General features: G+C 42.7%; 1 protein-coding gene and 1 long non-coding RNA gene across 5 annotated transcripts in view; one reads left to right on the top strand and one right to left on the bottom strand.

Annotated features, from left to right (window-relative positions):
- The window catches only part of LOC104150953 (vascular endothelial growth factor receptor kdr-like), a 147333-nt gene that overhangs the window by 24294 nt on the left and 103653 nt on the right, over nt 1-19386 (bottom strand). The window contains exons 14-24 of one of the 2 annotated variants that reach the window (XM_068956592.1): nt 18931-19077; nt 16858-16983; nt 16640-16746; nt 15181-15316; nt 13725-13829; nt 11122-11238; nt 7112-7200; nt 5331-5496; nt 4643-4740; nt 3566-3688; nt 3346-3457 (exon numbers count right to left, since the gene is read on the bottom strand). In XM_068956592.1, coding sequence (XP_068812693.1) covers nt 3346-3457; nt 3566-3688; nt 4643-4740; nt 5331-5496; nt 7112-7200; nt 11122-11238; nt 13725-13829; nt 15181-15316; nt 16640-16746; nt 16858-16983; nt 18931-19077 — 1326 coding nt within the window. The remainder of the gene's footprint in view (nt 1-3345; nt 3458-3565; nt 3689-4642; nt 4741-5330; nt 5497-7111; nt 7201-11121; nt 11239-13724; nt 13830-15180; nt 15317-16639; nt 16747-16857; nt 16984-18930; nt 19078-19386) is intronic. The other variant, XM_068956593.1, reaches the window with a different exon arrangement.
- LOC138068698 (uncharacterized) overlaps nt 1-19386 on the top strand; it is a 152128-nt gene that overhangs the window by 128966 nt on the left and 3776 nt on the right. The window contains exon 7 of one of the 3 annotated variants that reach the window (XR_011143370.1): nt 13757-16891. The exons of 1 other annotated variant lie outside the window; for it this stretch is intronic. This is a non-coding gene — a long non-coding RNA (uncharacterized lncRNA). Of the gene's footprint in view, nt 1-13756; nt 16892-19386 lie in introns of those variants that run through there. One more of the 3 variants, XR_011143368.1, reaches the window with a different exon arrangement.

Genomic DNA, 19386 nt, shown 5'->3' with positions numbered 1-19386 from the left:
CCCAGTTGATCCCATATCTGTTTAACAGTGGCACGGCCTCTCAAGAGAAGTAAGCATAAGCCTAGCACTGAAGTGTCAATGTACTGGGGGAGCGCTGAAAACAGCATCCTCCATTAAAGGAAGAGTAGGGCTGCACAGCCGTTCCCATTCCTTTCCAACTGCATTGTGTGATTTTTGTGCCCTCGTATGCAATAGTTGACTGCAGTCAAGTCATTGAGGAGTCATTCCAGCTGTTTTGCACTGACCATTCTGACAAGCACAAGACTCTTCTGCTTTGCTGAGGCTCACTGGTTGCCTCCTGCTCACGGTCACAGCAGAGTTAGTTTACTGGTACGAGCTAGACTTGCAAATACTTGGATTGGGACTGATACACTGAGGGCGACACTTGGTGAGATGGGATAAGGAGGGATGGAGAACTCCACTTGCTCTGGCAATCTTGAGTTACCTTTCCTTAATTATATCATGTGGAAATCAACTGCAGTATAAGGAAGGCAAGAAAAAATGATTCTTGATTGTAAGATCTTTTGGTGGTTTATATTTTGACCAGTGCTAGCCTCCTACGCCTCCTACCAGCTGGAGGCAGCTCAGATCTCAAAAGCAACAAACTAACTCACCCTTCCCCCACCTCCACTCACCACTGTATTTCATCTGGACTTTGTGATGGGCCTCATAACTTGGATTTGGGATACTGAGACAGCTTGGGAGAAATGTAGGTTCAGACATATGGTATAAAGTCTAAACATGACATTTTCCTTAGGGGAAATCTGTTGCAAAATGCTCAAAGATGTGGCATGCATTGGATATGGTATCATTCTTTTGATCTTGCTTTTATTTTAGTAGGATAATAAGATGCTGATGTTATACTACCAGGCACTGCTTGTTTACATAATTACCTTTGATTGCCTTTTGAACACTGCACATTTACATTCCAGGAGACACTGACATTTTGTAATGCGCCACGTAAGTGATTTCAAGATGTATTAAAAATTGCTGGCGTTACCTGACACCAGGTGTTCTAACCCTACTTAAATAATCAGTAGCAAAGCACAATGCAAAACCACCCACAAATCAAAATTAACAGTCCCTCATGCCCACACTTCCCTGTGTATCACCAAAATGAATCCAGTCCACCAGTCTTTCTGGAGGAAGTTTGTAGTGCTTCATTCAACTTCTGACCCTGACAGGACCCAAACCAACCTGTGCATTTTGCTAGTTAGTGTCTTGGCCTTTTTTTAAGAGTGCTAAGTCTGTGGGACCCAGTAAAAAGCAGCAGCTGTAGATGTGGGCCAAAACATACCCTCTAGCAACGACAAATAACTTTCCATCCCCTGGCTTTCAATGATCTGTAAAACTTTTACATAAGAGAGTTCAATCAGTGACACCAATCCTTAATTAAATATTTATCGTGTGAGCTGCAGATGTGAGTAGTGCCAAACCACAGACATGCCTGGATGATCTGTATGAAAAACCCTCTTAGAGAAAATGACTGGCTTTTGAATCTGTGCCATGACTGAAGAAAGTGGTTTGTGATCTACGTCATAATGAGGGCAGAGGCTGTTCTACGGATGGCAGCCCTTGGAGTAATTTAGTAGATTCCTCTGAATTCAGAAGAGGACAGTCTATTGTTCCAACGAAGCATCTTCATTAAGAAAGGAGGCCATATAAAATGAAAAGAAAGTAGCTAAATGATTTTTAAAAGTTAATAATAGAGCTGAATTTCAGTGACTGTACTATTATTTTTATTCACTTTTGGTATTAAAGGTCAAATGGTCAGAAGTTCACATCTGCTAAGCACCGTGAGGACGTTTAGGAATGGCATAAACAGTTTGCTTTCTGAAGTGGTCCTTGCCATTCATCAGTATTCAGTTCATCGGGTTCCTTGGAGATGCCCAATGGAGAGACTGTCCTCTTTGAGCGTGTTTGTGCATGCTAATCCGTGCTTCTTAACAATCTGTTAGCGCTGGGGCATTGCTGGTGCTTCTGGAGCTTCATCTTTCTGTGATATTTCAAAGCACATGCAACAGGTGATGCCCATACAAAGCGATGGAAGTGGTACACCAAAGTAACAAACACTAAATGTATATATGACTGAACTCTGGAGAAAGCCATAACTCCCACTTGTGCATTTTAACCCATTCCCACTTGAGTGGGAAATTTCTCTGTTGCATGCTGATATAAATAAAGAGAAAAGTCCAAATCAAAGACTTGGACTGAAATCACGTTGTGATCTTTGCAGCCAGCCCTAACTAAAGCTTAGGATATGAACAGCTCCGGACTTTGCATCCAGATCTGGCCTTGGCATCTTCAGCCTGATCATTAATTTCAACTGATCCATGAACCAAAGATAGCAAGGGATTACAGAGTTTGCTTTAAAATTCACCAGCTTAAGTTGACACTGCTTCTTGTTTTTTTCTGTCTGCAAATGCTGATTAAGAAGCCAGAAACTGACATTCCTAAATTCCCTCAGGAAAAAAAGACTTGCCACTCTGCAAGGAGAATTTGAGAGCAGCAAAGTCCAACTGTCTGTAAGACTGCTTGTCTAAATTTCAGGGCTTTATCTGCTGGACAGTAACCAGATCCCAGTGAGGCTGAGATTTCTAGCAGCACCAGAAGGAGAGTCTATGGAACATTAAGAACAATAATGCTATTCTTTCAAAAACTTTGTGGCTTGCAAATGATATGGCCAGAAAAGTACGCATTCCACCTGTTTCCTGCCAAAATGACTTACGCAAAGTCTAGCCCTGGTTCTCATATCAACCTGATGGCGGATGTTGCCAATACATTTTTCTTACTTAGAAAATCTTATTTAGATTTTGCGGAGAAGATAATCAAGCTAGGATAAAATGTCATATGGGCAAACCCCCTTGTGTTTCATGGTCTGCCACTAGCAACATCTACCACCGCTATGTCAACAGCAGTGTAATCCTCTGCAACCTTTGGGCTGTGTGGTTTCCCAAAGCAGACTGCTTAGGGGAAAATATGGTTTGACAGGGAAACTATTTCATTGCTCTGAAAGAAATATTTTACTCCAGAGCAACAGAGGTTTGCATTATCGCTACACTCTGTTGGTTTCAATTATTATAAACATCAGTTCCGGGGTTTCTGATTTTGTTTTGTTCCCCTCCCTGCAATATTCACTGCATTCATGTACCTTGCCAGATGGGAGTTCTCATTGACTTCAATCCAGTAACTTTATTTTACACCTGATCTGCACCAGGCACTTGTACTAACTGAAATAGAAACATGGCACCATGTTGTCTTCTTCTCGTTAAAGGCTTTTTACAGCAATAAAGCCATAAATTAGAAAAAAACAAAACAAAACACATGGTTTTAAAACAGTCTTACCTAGAGAAAATATTTCCCAGAGCAGCACTCCAAAAGACCATACGTCACTCTGCGTTGTGTAAATTTTATCAAAAATAGCCTCTGGAGCCATCCATTTGAGGGGAAGTCTTGCCTAAGAATGCAAAAGACATGACACATTGCCAGAATTGTTGTTACTAGGCTGCCTAAGCCCTAGGGGAATAAAAACTTGAGATCAGCAGTTCAAGTTTCTTCCACTTACATCTCCTTTCCGTACATAGTCAGGGTCTTTGTAAATATCCCTGGCTAGTCCAAAGTCACAGATCTTCACCACGTTGTTTTCTGACAGAAGGATGTTCCTTGCTGCCAAATCCCGATGAATGCACTGTGGTGAAATAAGGACAAGCAAGATCAGAGGGTCTCCCTGGACTGGCCACTGCTGGAGTATATAAGACCTCTTTTGGAAAATGAAAGATAAATGAGCTTTTGTTGGGAGCAGGTTAGAGGGGGATAATATATGTGGGAATCTGCTCTAAATATACTGGAAAAGAAAAAATAGGGAACAAGCTGAGAAAAACAGTGACTTGTCAATTTGCAGACTTTTTCTAGGTGAAATAACTTCCATAGTTACGATGAGACTAAGAGCGTGCTGTTTTTTCAGTTAATTATTCTGCAGCAAATTTGGGAGAGGTCCAAAAGCAGCTGCAGCTACATTTGCAAATGCAGTCTCATGAGCGTGCAGGGGACTGGATAACTGCACACAAGCAACTATGGTGCACAGTGTTTCTGTGGGTGCTACCCTGTTAGGTGTGTGGTAAGTGCAAGCTCACAGTTCTGTGAGGACTCTGGCACATGTGTGACATTCGATTTACTTGAAAAGCATGTTTTCCACAGACTACAAGCATATTTGTATTTCTGTCCAAAAGAGGCACTAACATGGCTGAGAGTTGCCAACATTACTGACAAGCTGAATACATAGGTGTATGCTCCCTCTTCCTTTTTCAGAAGTACTTTTGTTGAGCGTACCAGAAGGATCATTCTCTATAACAAAGTTTTTCTGAACTTATAAGACAGTTCTGTGAATGGTCTTGCAATCTGTTTTCACTCCTTCCATCTAAAGTCACATGGCAAATGCCAGTCTTTTTAGCCAAGAACGTGACGGAGATTCCTCCGTAACTCCTTCGTATTACATAACAAGGAGAGTTAACGTCATCTCCAGCACAGCATTACAAATGCAAATAAAAGATTAATCAGTCTTGAAAGTATATTTGGATTCCTTCACATCTGATAGCCATGATTCTATGAAAGAAGTTCAGCCCTGATGTTTTAATAAGCTCACTTTTCTGGAGGCGAGAAACTCCATGCCTTTTGCCACTTGGAAGCTATAGCAAATCAAATCCTCCAAAGTCAGGGGCCTCTTGTACAGATCCTCAGCATCTAGGAGAGATCACAGGCACAGCAAAACAGTACAGCAGCAGCTCTCAAACATTTTCACCATCAGTACCAGTTCCAAGCTGATGACCCCAGCCCTCCCTCTGAATATTGTTAGGTTCATAGGCCTTGTTGTAAGTGCTATAACTCCACTAGAATTACAACTCTGGTTTGGGAGCCACTGACCCAGAGGCAGAATATCAGAACATTTAAAAAGTTCCACCCAACATTAATCACCTCATTTACCACTGGGGAAAACAGCATCTGGGGATGAAAGTGAGGGGAACTATTTATAGTCACTGAGTGGAGAGATTGGGGACAGACTGGCCCCATACATCTGGTAAAATACTGCTATTGCTCCTCCTACACAACAGAAACAACTTTTATACGCACATGCTATTGCAGATCTTTTGTTGTGAGAAAGTTAGAGTGGGGTACAGGGAAGAGAAAGAATTTGTGATCTCCAAAACAAGCCAAGCAGCAGAGTAAGGGCTTGTTGTAAAGTGTGTGACTATATGTGGCAGTGTCTGAAGTTGAGAAAGAAGTAACAGCAATTTTTACAACAAAAGATCTGGGACTAGGTAGGTTTCTTTTACCTTCTTCATCTTCCTCTGAGTCACTGTAACTCTTATCTTCAATGAATCCTGAGCTGGCAGAGCTTCCTGTGCTGGCTACACTCTCAAGGCGCCTCTTGATCAGTTCAGTTAAATCACTGTTGGACTCATCGAGACTTTTCTCTGCTTGGTCAGAGTTTTCCTGGGACTAAAAATGGTATAAAATTGATTTTTAGCTTTGGTGATGCAATGCCTGGGCATTCAAAGATACCTGATGGAATGAAGGTGCTTAATAGAACGACATACGGAGAAGGGTCCTTTGAAGGTGCTCGAAGCATGTTTGAACATGATGATCCCTGAGCGGCAGACTAATGAAGTCTGGTGTCCTACTGATGAGTACAATACCTCCTACTACTCCTACCACAATAGCTTCAGCTCCCCCTGCTTGTCCCATATGAGCTTTCTCCTGCAATATATCAGTTCTCTCCTATATTTTCTTTATGAGGTCTGAGTAAGAGGCAGTCCAAATGGTGGCTGGTTAGCAGCTGCACGTGTGCTGCCTAGCTTGCTAAGGTGGCTTTTAGCTGCCCTGTGATCTTAGCAGATCAACTGAAGGCTAAAGTCTTCTTACCTTTCTCCAGAGTCCGTTAACGTAGCCTCTTTTTTCTATCAGTCTTATGAAAACTGTATAAACTTAATATCAACCAAATTTGACCGATACCCATATCCCACTATAAAAACTGACTTGAAGCTGGCTGGATGAGACTGTTAGATGATCAGAGAGACAGTGTAATTCTGTACACCTTGCTTTCTTAGGGAACTAGGCTAAAAATCACAGTTCAAGGTGTGTGGTGTGATGTATGTACGCTGAAATGAAGCTGTCTCACCCTCCCCAGGATGGTGAGGCATAACTGTCCCTGCAATCCATGGAAACAACGGTGAGAAAAGAATGTCTGAGTGACTGGTCTGAGTACCAGAAAAAGCTCCTTTTCTTACATAAGGTACCTTATGTGCTGTCATGCTTGCGCATAGTATCTTACAATAATAACAGAGTCATCTGAAAAAATTATCTTGAGGAGGCTCCAGTTTCTGGCAGGGCTTGGATCAGAGATGCTGTGTTTCCCTAGTGAAGAGGTAGTCCCATCCTCTCCTTGTGGCCTACTGTGTCTTCCCCTTTATCCTCTTCCAATTTGTGCTAGCACAGACAGTTGTGTGGCTGCACACAACCACTGGGAAAACAGAGCTTTTTCATTTTTGAACTGACCATGTCTGTGATGCAGTTTGCTGCATACTACTACACTTAGGCTGGAACAGTGGAAAGGAGGACACAGCAGGTGGGAATGAGCAGATGAAGGAGAGGGCGAGCTGCTCTTGGTAGCTAAGCAGGGGCAGGTGGGTCTTGAAACAAATAAATACCCAAACCCGGCTTGTATTTGAGAGGGCTCACCTCCTCCTACTTCAGTTCATGCCAGTTTTTCAATGCTTTCTTGGTGCCCCCTTGTGCTGGGTGGCATCTCACAAGAAGTTCCCTTTCTCTCACAAGGGTGCTTGGGTGTTTGCAACTAATTCTTCCAGAGGTGCTGAAGAAGAGTTTGGGAGTGAGATCCTCAGGGAAAAAGTTCCCTTTTCTTGCTCATATGAATTGAAATGTGGCAGGAAATTAAAGTGCCTATATAAATATATAAAGACAAACTGAACTGTCTCAGTGTCAAGGCAGAACAAAACCCAGCTTGTTGTCAATGGTCATGAATTCTTTGCCTTATGACTACGAGAAGCCTGTTTGTTTCTGTTTTGTTTTGTTTTGTTTTGTTTTTTGTTATTACCTTGTATGCAATGAAATCTCCTCGTTTTCCTCTTAGATAATTGGACAGATTTCCATATTTGCAGTATTCTACTATGACCATCAAAGGCCCTAGAAAGAGAGTGAAAGTGAAATGAGTTTTGAAGCACAGCTAAGCACTTATTGGTAATTTATCCTCCCAAATCCTCTTCAAAATAGGTAAATATTATCATTCCTACTATAAAGATGAGGAAACTAAGAAACAGAGAAGTGACACTCCAGAAAAACACAGGCAATCAATATTGGATATGGAAGGATGGGAATACAGTGCTGATTCTTACTTTTTCCCCATTATAAGAGAACATTTGGCATTTATTCTTCCTCTCTAGACAAAGGAAAATTCAGACTGATAAAGGAGAATATGCAATCCCATATGCTATTAAGATTGTTTGTCACAGAAAAGTCCTCTTTTTTTCTCTGCTGCTTTTATAAATCTCTTTCTTTGGGGTGGGGCTAATGCCAGTGGAGGCAATGAAATATTTACCCAGGATCACAGACAGATCTAAATCAAAAGTCTGCAAAAATATTTTGGCCATTTGAAAGCCTGGAAAGTCCTGTCAGTTTCTTCCTTTCTTATTTCTGTGCAAACTACTGTAGAGTTCAATGCAACTGCCGGTTTTATACAGTTTTACATGTTTTCAAGACCTGCTTGTGAAAGTGCTTTTATGTTTCATTGTGAGCCAGTAAAGACTGGAAAACTGCATTCTCTACCTTTAGCGCAATCACTGCTTTTTTGCAATCATCAGATGTAGGATGAGGTGAAATCATGGGACTAGAATGCATGCAAACATCTACGATCATCAGTCCTAAGCTACCAGACTCTCATGTGTGGAAACTTTTTTCTCTCTAGAAGCTCTGTACTCAGACTCATGAGTTCCAGCTTCAAAGGAAAAACGCTGAGAGCTGCGCTTGGCTGTTCAGAGAAGAGACAACACTAAGTAACACTCTTATCTGGCTACACCAGAAACACACATACAGACTGGTGCTGCAGTCTAACCACTTGATCCCGTCCGACCTGCGTAACACTGAATGCAGGGCTGAAAGCGGGGCTGTAAGCAAGAGCTGATGGCGGATCAAGGAGGGAGAAGTGAACCTTGATATCTGTTTACTGCATCCCGACTGAGACTCAGTGACAAATACCATTGGAAAGCAGATGTGCCCAATAAAAGGGAGAGGGTGAATTCTAGCAGTAATAATCAACAGCTTGCCGCTAACAACACTCTATACTTCTGCCAGGCTTTTTAATTGTAGAAGTCTTATGGCACTGCTACGTGGGGTGCACACCTTGCGGCTGTCCAGGACTTCCTACTGACTTCAACTGTAACACGTTCAGTACCCGCGTACACTGTCCCAGTGTCTGCATAAATGCAACTGGCCCCAAATCAGAGCTGCCAGTGGTTCTACTGCTGACCACACAACACCGCTCACTGGGCTTAAAGGGGGCTGGCTGGCTGGCTTGAAATGATAAGTAGGTATCAACATAGGAACAGACACCCAGCAGCAAGTAGCATGGAGCTTCTCTGAAGTCTGGAAGCAGGGAGAGATGCACAAGGTTACAGTTAGACAGCTCATCTCATCTCCTGCAGCTAAATCCGCATTATCATTCCTCTTTCACCATGCTGCCTCCTCTCTTGGGCTTCACATCACCCGGTGCCTCCCTGAAGCAGTGTTGGGTTCTGGCAGCGCAAAGCACATCTCAGGGGGACATTCTTCTGAAGAAACGGAAGTCAAACGTCCCTCATGGATGCCTGAGGAAACGCAGATTCCACGCTAAGCGCTTTATTCGTGTTTTTGAAATGCTTCCTAGACATAGCCTCCCCATATTTTGTTTCCTTGTTGTAAAGCATGTACCATGCATTAGCGCTAACTGCTTAACATCAGACTCTCTGCCAAGGTGTTAAAATTTGTTATTTGTTATATTGTTAAAATAATGTATGTGCATGCTTAATATCAGTTTTCATCAGGAATACTGTTACCTGGTTATATAAAACTTAACAAGGAAGGAGAAAGCACTGTATTCTGCAATAGCATTTTAATAGTTACTCTTATCCTCACGTCTGTCTAAAGAGCTCAAGGCTATTTTTCTTTAGTCTGCCGTTGCATTGCTCAAAGGTAAACAAACCACCACCTGCCTTGAGGCTCCTCAGTGCTCTGCAAGGCCTTGCTGTGCAGCTCTGCTCACTCCATTGCTCAGTAGAGTTAGCAGCGATTCCCCTAGGCACCTTGTAGGGAAGAGTAAGGGTTACCTCTTCACTTGGGAGGGCAACCAGGATGGAGCAGGGTGGAGAACAGGAAACTGAGGGACTCCCCAAAGAAAAAGCTACTCAGAGAATGCACGGTCACAGTATCGGAGCGGTTACCTAGATGCATTTTGTTATGCAGCTAGGAGCCTACGGCTGAATTAGTGTTTCGGTTAATAAACATTGACTTCTTAGTAATGCTGCCATGTTTTAGGCACCTGTTTGTGTTAAGCCGCCTCATTGACTTGACAGGAGAGGAGAGTCATCCACGTTCATAATGTTACTTCCCTTCTACTCACTGGCTAGCGTCCTTGCTACTAGCAAAGGCTACTTGAATATGCATCTGAATCTTTAAAACCCACTGGTTAAAGCTTGCTGTCCTCCCGAACAAGCTTTTTGGGCTTGCAAAGCTACAAGAATTCCTGCAGATTCCCCATTCATGGCTCCCAGATTACAGCAGTATCTGTGGTTGCTGTTTGCTGTCTGCTCCTTGAGGAGCTGGGAGTATCTTGCTGGAGGGAAGATTTCTTTCCTGGCATCCTACCAAATCTACCTCTTTTTCCCCTTTGACTGGACAACAACATGTTCTTTGGGAAAATGATCGCTTGAGAGTCTCAGCTGACAACAGATGTGTACACCATCTCTCTCGCTCTTTCCCCTTCATTTATTTTACTCTGGTTTCTTTGTCCTCACCCTCCTAAATCTATCCTGTGTGGATTGTTTTGAAGGTTCATTGTAAGCAGTAAAGAGGCATCTTTGAGAGTTGCTACCCTGAATTTAAAGCACAGTGTAGTAAGAGACAAGGATGCTTTGTATGGCAACATGGGAAGGGAAGGGATGCTTCAATGACAAAGTTCTAAGATTTACAGAGTCCTTTGTTCAAGTCTGCTTTGCAAGATTGTTTGTATGATGTACAGCCGGTTGTGTCAGCTCAGCCCCTTGAAGGTCCTTTAGCTATTGCTCTGTTTGGCCTGGAATGCCTAAAGCTTCCTGTATACTATGCAAAACGCCTGCCTTTGCCTTGCAGGAGTGAAATGCTTGGGAGAAGAGGAGGTCTCAAGTACATAAGTGCTCTGCCTGGTGCATCTTCCTGATAAGGCAGGGATGGGAGCATCTCCTGCTGCCAAGTCAGTTGCTCAGGAAACCCATGGAGGGGAAGGGCTCCAGATCACGCTCTCCAACACTTGATCTGAACTTTATTCTGTGCTCTGAGCGTCAGCCAGTATCACACCTGATTTGAGAGACCTTCTTCAGCATCTCTGGGGAGCTGATCTGAGCTCATAATGCTGTTGGGTGCTGTCAGGGCTGAAGTGCTTTTGGAAATGCAGACCAGGGAAATGAAGGCACTGGGAGGACCGAGGGCTGGACAAAGGCTGAGAAGCACCTGTGAAATGATCAGTGGTGTCTACATGGAGGACTTGGGCACCTAGCTGCACTTAAGGATCCTGCTTCCCTTCAGTCCATATTCCCTCTTGTAGACAGGGTTACAAAGTACAGAGAAAAAGAAAATAGAGAAGTGATACCACTTGCTACGAGAAGTCGTTGAGAAGCTATTGATGAGCTGTGCCCATATTCTGCAGCAGCACAATCCGTCTTTTGAGCAGAAAGGTAGAAGTGTTTGTGTTTGCAGTAACAGCATGCACAGATGACTTAGACTCTCCACCACAGACACGTCCAAACACCATTGTATCTGAAAAGTGTTTCTTCTTTGCTTCTTATTTACTGACCACTTATCAGACTGAGCATTTCTCACCTCCAGCTTTGGTGCAGGCTCCCAGCAGGTTGACTACATTCAGATGATGTCCTATATGGATGAGGATCTTCAGCTCAGACATTAAAGCCTTGCACTCATTAGTAGTTGCACATTCTGCTTAAGATAAACAGGACAAAAACATATTTACACAACAGGATATTTTTAACAGGACACAGCAAGATCCTGTTTGTACTTGAAAATGAAACCCACCCAGGTTACTTGCAGTATCTTTGCCTTTCAGACTCCTAAACAGATAAGAATTCATCTGCCTCGCTCTCTGTTGACCTTTATGAAGTGAAATAACACTTTATCTTTTGAGTGACTCTTCCTTTCCCGAGCGTGGGTTACAGAGGGTTACTGTCCTGTAGGAGAACCCCACCCCACCCCAATCAGATAGCAGAGAGCCTTTGCAAGGACTGAATTTTGCAAGCTGAGTAAAGGAGCAAACAACACCCCAAGCAACAATAACACATAGGAAAAATATGCTCCTCCTTCTTAAGTGCTGTGTAGTTTAGCAGTACCTCTTTGGAACACCACAGTCTATTTTTCCACAGTGCAGAGCAGCTCTCCACTGTGGGTGATGAAGGAGTCCAACACATCTGTAAGACGGGTCCCAAAATATACTAGAGAATGTACAGCAGTATGTGTTCTAGCAGAACATTACTAAATCTTTGTCATGTGAGATCTTATCCACCCAAGAAATACATTTCCCAACAAAGCAGAGAAGGTTCACATTTGCATGTGAACCATTAACTCAACACTTAACGAAGCATTGGTTAGCCAGATTGAAAAGGAACTATCTGAATTACATAAACATTCCCTCATAGTTTGTCCCGTTTTCTGCATCATTTGTAGTTCAGATGCTGGCTTGTTTCTACTAACATCTTTACAAAACTTTCATGATCAAAATGAATTTAATAAAAGGGACTGTGGCCTGTTTTCCCTGTATATCATCTGTTTCTGCCTTTGCATTATGTAAGACTTAAAAATGAAGAAATAGTTACATCATAAATCACTTGATGAGACAAACTTAACCTCCTTATCAGTTCGCAGAATTCTCCATAAACAAATTTTCCACCAACTTATGTGTCATAAAGAAGGGGCTATTGCAAAGCCAAGATTTCTTCAGTCAACTGTTTTTGTACATGGGTGTATCTCCGTTGCCTTCAGTGGCATTGCTTCTGATTTACACTGGCATGAGCTGGGACACATGCCTAGTAAAATCCAAACAGAACAGCCTCTGAAATGCTCCAGATAATCTAGTGCATTAAGATACTGCCTTCAACCCAGGACAGATACCAGCATACTTCACAGAAATGACAGATATGCCGGAATTACAGTAATGCATCCATCTCCAGAGCTTTTTTTAAAATCCTTTTTTAATTTTTTTTCCTGAATGGATTGACTCATACTAGAGAATCCGGTTTATTCAGGAAAACGCTGACTTATGGACATGTTAGCTGGGGAAGGCCAGGTTAGAGCAGGAGGCTGCTCTCTTCACTGGAGGAGAAAGGCATAAAATTAGATGAAGGAATTGTCAGAGTTTACTGAGTGTGTGCAGGTAGGGTACAGTTGTTATGAGGATCAGCTGACAAACAGAGCGTGGAAGTAAATGAAAACCAGGAGCTATCCAAGGCAGTAAGATTTTGATGGAGAGGGAGGGGAGTGTGGATGGATCAGTGGCTCCTAGGATCTTTCAGGGCAGGATCTGGAGATGGGCGTGGGAGTGGAACGAACAACAGCAGAGGAGAAGGTGACCTGAAGATCTATTTAGTGATGCAGAGAAGGAGGACCAGGCCCAGAGGAGGTCCAGAAAGGCGACAAACAGATGGATTTTGGCACTTCAAAGAAATGGGAGGTTAGCAGAGCAGCAGGAGAGGCAGCTGGCAACAGAAGCCAAATACTGTGATGTAAGAGAAGTTCCTGAATTATGGCATTGCAGTGGTTAATACATCATGCAGCAGCAAAACAGAGCAGTTTGGGCTATGCAAAGACATTCAATGACCAGCGTTTGTACCTTTGACAAAATCCAAAGCGAACAGCTAAAAAACTCCAACCCGAGTAGTCAAAGTGCTGGCTGATGTATTTATTCATAAGCTGCCTGCAGAGTCTTTGTATGTAAATGTAATATGAAAGAATAGTCTCTTAAGTTCACCCTTTCCCCACCACTGAATGGTAAAAGCGTTCCTTAATTTCAATAATTGCAAGCAAGTTGTCCCTAATTCACTCCCTTGGCACTGCTTTTTTTTTCAGCCCCTTGAACTGTTCTACATCTGGAAGGGCTGTGATCGAAGCCTTAGATCCAATTTCAGACTATCTAATGTAATTACATTCTGTAATCTGCTTCCCTCCTAACCCCACAGACCTGGAAGCTGCCATTTTCCTCCTCTAGGAATACAAGACCTAATCAGCAGCACAGCTTGGAGCCCGCTTGTCATTTCCTACACATTAACATGCACTGTATAACGACTAATTGCTCCCATATGGCAAACCCACTCCCTTCTGAACACAATGAACTTGGGACTGGTTTGGAGCTGAGAACTGAAAATCTTCTTGCCAACAGGTTCCCTGAGGAGTCTTCTGATTCTCAGAGGGATATGTACCTTTAAGCATTTTAACAGCAACTGTTTTGCAGGTTGAAGATTTATCAATGCCAAAAGCAGACGCTTCCACCACCTTCCCAAAAGCACCGTGACCCAGTGTTTTACCTAGAGAAGCAAGAGTCAAGAGTGAGCCAAGGGGGACTTACGACAGTCTGCATCAGATAAGAGGGATCATGCATTCTCAGCTATGCAAGAAATATAAGACTCCAAAGCCCAGGCACAGCACAGACCAATAGTCAATAGAAGCCTGTATCACATATTGCAGTATATGTATATGAACGCTACGGTTTATATCCATATGACTTTAATGCAATACAGTATGTGATAGAACAGAGTAGAATAAATAAATCTGGATTCAGCTGGAGGCAAGGCTGAACATATATCAATGACATAAGGGCAAAAACATTACATGTAGTTATCCCCGAGCCCAGGAAAATCAAAGTTAACATTGAACATGGTATTGTGGAATCCTGATCTATCATGAATCCCAATCACGGAGAGAGCCAGTCAAGGCTTTCAGGCAGTCTGAACCCTTTAACCCTTCAGTTATTGACATTTATTTGACATAAAAGCTATATTAAATGGAATTTAAGCTGATAATCTTCTTTATTTTCCCTTTCATTTGAATGTTCCAGCCCATATTACCTAGTGTGCTCTGAACCACAGTGCAGCAGGGCACGCTAGGCATCATTGTCTGACTTTCTGGTCCTGCCACTTTGTTGCTGTGACCCACCATCCTCCCATGCTTATTCATCTTTGTCTTTCTTTCTCCTTCTTCCATCTTTCCCAGCTAAAGCAGCATGAGCACACACTAATACACAAATATTCTGTGCGCACATTGTCGCACACAGGTGCTGCTGTTTCCCTGTGTAAATGCAATCTATTTTGCACATTTCCGTGCTCCATCATCCCTTGGGCTGACCTCCTGAATGAAATTCAGTTCATTTTTTAAAAAAGACTTTTGTTAAAATGACTGCGCATTTTTCCTGTCTGTTCTTTACAACTCAAAGTCAAGTTCAAATGATCAATACAGAATTGAATATTTGATGAATTGACGAGTTTCTTCCAAAGAAAACTCACTGAAAGACTGTGCTATTTAAGATTCACTTCCCCTCCCCTTGTCCTCTGTTGGAGCGAAACCAAGCTCTTGACAGGGAGGGTACTTGGAACACTACCTTTCTTCTCTGTCAAGAGCTTGGCTTCACTTCTTCAAGATACGAGAAGAGGCAATGACTATTTTGAGAGATGGCGTCTTCACTTTTCCTACCAAATACCTAGTCTGACCCCCAACAAGGATGATCTGGAATTCTGTGCCTCACTGCCAATTCATCCCCCTGGATGGGAGTTCACTGGCACTAAATGGTAGGTTGTTTCTTGGGTTATGCAGCCAATCCACTGAAACCTAGGACCATTAGAAAGCATCATTCTTTATGGTAGGAATACCCAAACCACTCACCCAGCCGCAGTCTGTCTCTTGGGAACTCCCATTTGCTACTGTCATAGGGAAGACGATCACACTGCTCATCAAGAGGCATTTCCTCTGGATCCATTATAATTGACAGGTATCCTGTTTTAATATCTGTGGCATCAGGCTAAAAACAGGGCGTGGAGAAATTATTCACAATATTTACTCTGCAATTCTGATGGGAGAGAGCTGTCATCTAGAAGACTGAGCGCAAGCTGGAGAATTCCCTGAATTCTAGTCCTACCTCTGAAATTTATTCTGAACCATCGAAGCATCTTTTCAGCTTCCTGCCTCTCTTTTTTTTCCTTCATCTGGGAAATTAATGTTTATATATGCCTGCCACTTGCGGGTGTTCAGAAGAGTCACTGATTAATGTTGGTAAACACTCCGAGGACACAAAATCCATCACTGTCTTCTACCTGTATCTATTAAAGGAACCCAGTGCTTTTTATGGGGACTCCATGAATTCGGCTTTCTGATGCCCTGCTGAGCACGTTCTGCTGCATTTTGGCAGTTTACCAGCATTTTGCTTTGCAGAATCATCAGAACGCTACGTGATTTTAAAATTGATAAAATGTGGAGCCTGTTCTCCACAGTTATCCCCTTCATAGCTATTGCCTATTCTAATTCAAAATTAGTGTAAAGCTGGTGAAAACTGCTACTAGTAATGCTGCTTGGTGAGAAACTGTGATTTGGTGGGACCTGTAGACCAATTCAGATGAGTGTAAAATTTAATAGGAAATTCACTGTTCACAAGTCTGTTAAACTGGATGCAAAGAGAGAAAATGTGAATTTAATCACTATATTTGCAAAACAAGGGGAAATTTTATTCAAGTGTTAAGGATCAGCACTATGACTGTAGTCTGAGTGAGTTTCAGAGCAGACACCAATGGTTTCCACTCTATTTACTGTTTGTTTTAGGAAAAACAGACTTAAATTTGATTAATTTTATCAAATGCTCCATGGAACTTTACTGAAACTTTTTCAAGCCACAAAAGGGAAGTAAAGACAAAGACAAAATAAACTGTGTGGTTTGGGCTCATTTGTAGAACAAACATCCTAAAACAGTTCTTAAAACAGGGCTTCCTTTGCTAGGTATATTTTGGAGAAATCTTATTAGACAAGTGCTGAAATCAAGCCCTCATTTTAGGGGATTAAGGATTTCATTTGGTCTCCTAATCTTGCAAGCCAATTTGACTCATAGAAAGGGAGGAGCCTGATTTTCTGACACCAAGGAAATGGTTAGAAATCTCACAAATACAAGTGACCTCTTGAGATGTCAAGGGACTATCAGCAGAAATCTGGACTGCAACTTTTTAGGAACATTTTGCACAGTCTTTTTACCATCTATCCCAGACATTCACACTGGCTTGACTTCAGCCCTAAACTGATGCTATGCCTAGACTAGATCCAATCCCAGAGCCTTTGCACAATATGGATGCTTTCTTACTTTTCTCAGTTTCCGAATGAAAAGGGTCAGAAGAAGCCAGAAGAGGGTAGCTGCTAGACCAGTGCAGACCAAAATGATAACTTCAATGTTGGATTTCTCTTCAGAACCTGTAGGTTAAATGTACAACCGGATTTTAAATTTAGCCGAAGACTTTGACAGAGTAATAGTTCTCATTGGTCCAACACAATATATGCATTTTACCTTATCTTGGATCTCACCTTGTATTTTAATAAAGGCTGATGTGCTATCTTGGCCCATGTCATTGGATGCCTTGCATTCATAGAGCCCTTCATCATCCTTTTTCACTCGCTCGATGACCAGGGTATTATTTTCCATGGAAATTCCTGTAGTGAAGGATTTAGGTTAATTTTATCACAATGACCTATCTGCCTTCAAGTGCTGTTAGGAAGCAGAGCGCTGAAAGTGAGGTCACATCCATGCAGCTCTGGCAATGATCTGTGCTGAGAGCCACTCTAATGCTATATACTCTTCCCTATGGTCCGGCAACGACCTTCCCTGCCATTTGTTTTCTCCTCAGTACCTGCATAAATTGTTTGGAGATCATTTAACCAACAGCAAATGCGGCTGTTAATTTATCCTGAGCAGACAGAGCCTGACAAAACTTTTAAAGAAGTTAGTGGGATGCTCTGATCAACAACAATGGGAGCAGGATTGGATCTGAAAGGAGACTGCTGGCACAGGCACCTCTCTGCTTGACTTATGGCAGGCCTCGAGGTGATATTATGCCTGGCTCTTCTATTAAGACCAAGTACTTCAGACCCACACTGGTATCAGCAAACAGTGACTGTGTGTTAGCGGGGCTTTGTGCTGTGTAATTCTCGCTGAGTTCTTTGGCATCCCAAGCTTTCGGAAGGCACCATCTTACTCCCTTTTCTGCAGGCCTGTGGGAAGCTGGTTTTCTGATAGCCTCATGAGTAAAGATTACAAGATACAGTGGAAGAAAAGGAAACTCTTGGAGAAACTCCTGGAGAAAGCTGATGTCTTGGAGGCTGTGGGAAGTGAAGGCCGTTCTAACACATAGAAAATCAAAAACACATTAGACACATCCCTGGAGAAATCACTGCAGAGAGTAATCCTGAATTCACAGAAGGCCACCGGCCAGAGATGGATTAGGAAGAGGGATGTGGCCTAGGTATCACTTAAGCAAGGCTTTTCCGTATTTATTGTTCTTGATTCTGTGGCACAAAACTGAGAGATCATCTGTTTCACTAAGAATGTGTTTGGAGCAGAAACAGGGGAACAGACAGGGCTTTGAATCCAAAAGGGAAGCACATTTTGAGTTGCTGGGTGTCCCACCCATGAATTCTGTTGTTGTTAACAAAAGTACTGCACATAACTTGCCATGCACTGTGCTGAAATATTTACCCTGAGGTGTTTTTTCCAAATATTTTATTTATGTTTCCATTGGTTGGATGAGTTACATGCTTGTCCCTCTAGAATTATTTATAAAATTTCAGTAGCTATAAAGAGTTTCTGCTCAGAACAGTCTGATCTGAATTATGGATGATCCTAGATTTCCTACCTAGCTCAAGATGCAAAATTAAAGTCACAGGACTAGCTACTAACACTGGTTTCTCCATGATTTAGAGAAGATTGCAGGACAGAGAGATCAGAAGGAATTCCAGGTACAGAAAAGGGAGCCTGTGCTCCCTGCCTGTGGCAGCTCTGCGCCAGTGGAGCTGAGAGCACATTCTCATTACTGTGTTGTGGGAAATAAAGAAATGATGTGTGATATGCGACAGCAGAGTGAGGGACCTGACCATTAGGGTGACTGCCCTAACAACTTGCTGCAATATGGTCTGATCAGGCGCCAAGGATATCTAATAATTCAGACTCGTGTTTTCAGACCCACCTGACAATCAGATACATTCTGTCTCGGTTTTGTACACAACATGTTGTCTTGCAGAAGCAGACTGCACAGCAGCATGCTGTACTCCTTGGTTTCACTAATGCTATGCTAATGTATGCAGAGTATCTAGCTGACTCTGCAGGCACGAACACTACCACTTGCAAAAGGACAGCTGCATAAGTAGGCATTGGGTTGCAAGTAGTTGGCAGCTTTGACCTCAAAGTCCAAGCTGAGACTACTGCAGTGGTCTGATATTTTTAGATTTGCGCTTGTGTTTTCTGGGGTCATGTATACCACTCTGATTCAGCAGTGCTTGAAGAGGCCATGGAGCTGTAGGTCCCATATTCGCGGCAAACCTGGCAGTCTGTTATCATGTGCTACGTACTGTCCTGTGGCACTTGCGCAAAGTGAGTGCACTCACCTGATGCTGCTGAAATGGGATAACCGTTTTTCCTCCACGTGATCTGGGGCTCTGGCGTTCCACTGACTCTGCACTCCAGAATGATCTTGCCACTGATGTTAACCTCCAGATCTGTGAGGTTTTGTATAATGTATGGTGCTGCCTTTGCTATAATCACAAAGTAAAAAATACACAGTAAGTTTTCAGAAGGCACCTCTTACAGCTCTGCTTTCTCCTCTCCTTTGACCACCTGCATGGCCTTTCTGGGCTGGAAGTGGCAAAGATTAATTGATAAGGGGTTGCAAAACCCCCCAAAAGATTATGGGAGGAAAAGGCAAGTTCATTTTGCTTATTTTCAAACTGACTAAGCCTCAGTTTAGCTCCAGCTTGAACCTGCTTGAGTTTCCTATCCTCTGAAAGAAACAGAGGACAGTGAGTGGGCAGAGCAACTGCAGAGTGAATACACAGAAAGGAGGG

This window comes from Struthio camelus, chromosome 11, assembly GCF_040807025.1.
Source record: "Struthio camelus isolate bStrCam1 chromosome 11, bStrCam1.hap1, whole genome shotgun sequence".
Classification (NCBI taxonomy): domain Eukaryota; kingdom Metazoa; phylum Chordata; class Aves; order Struthioniformes; family Struthionidae; genus Struthio; species Struthio camelus.
Note: the sequence above shows the minus strand (reverse complement) of the source record. Positions and strands in the feature narration are given on the sequence as shown.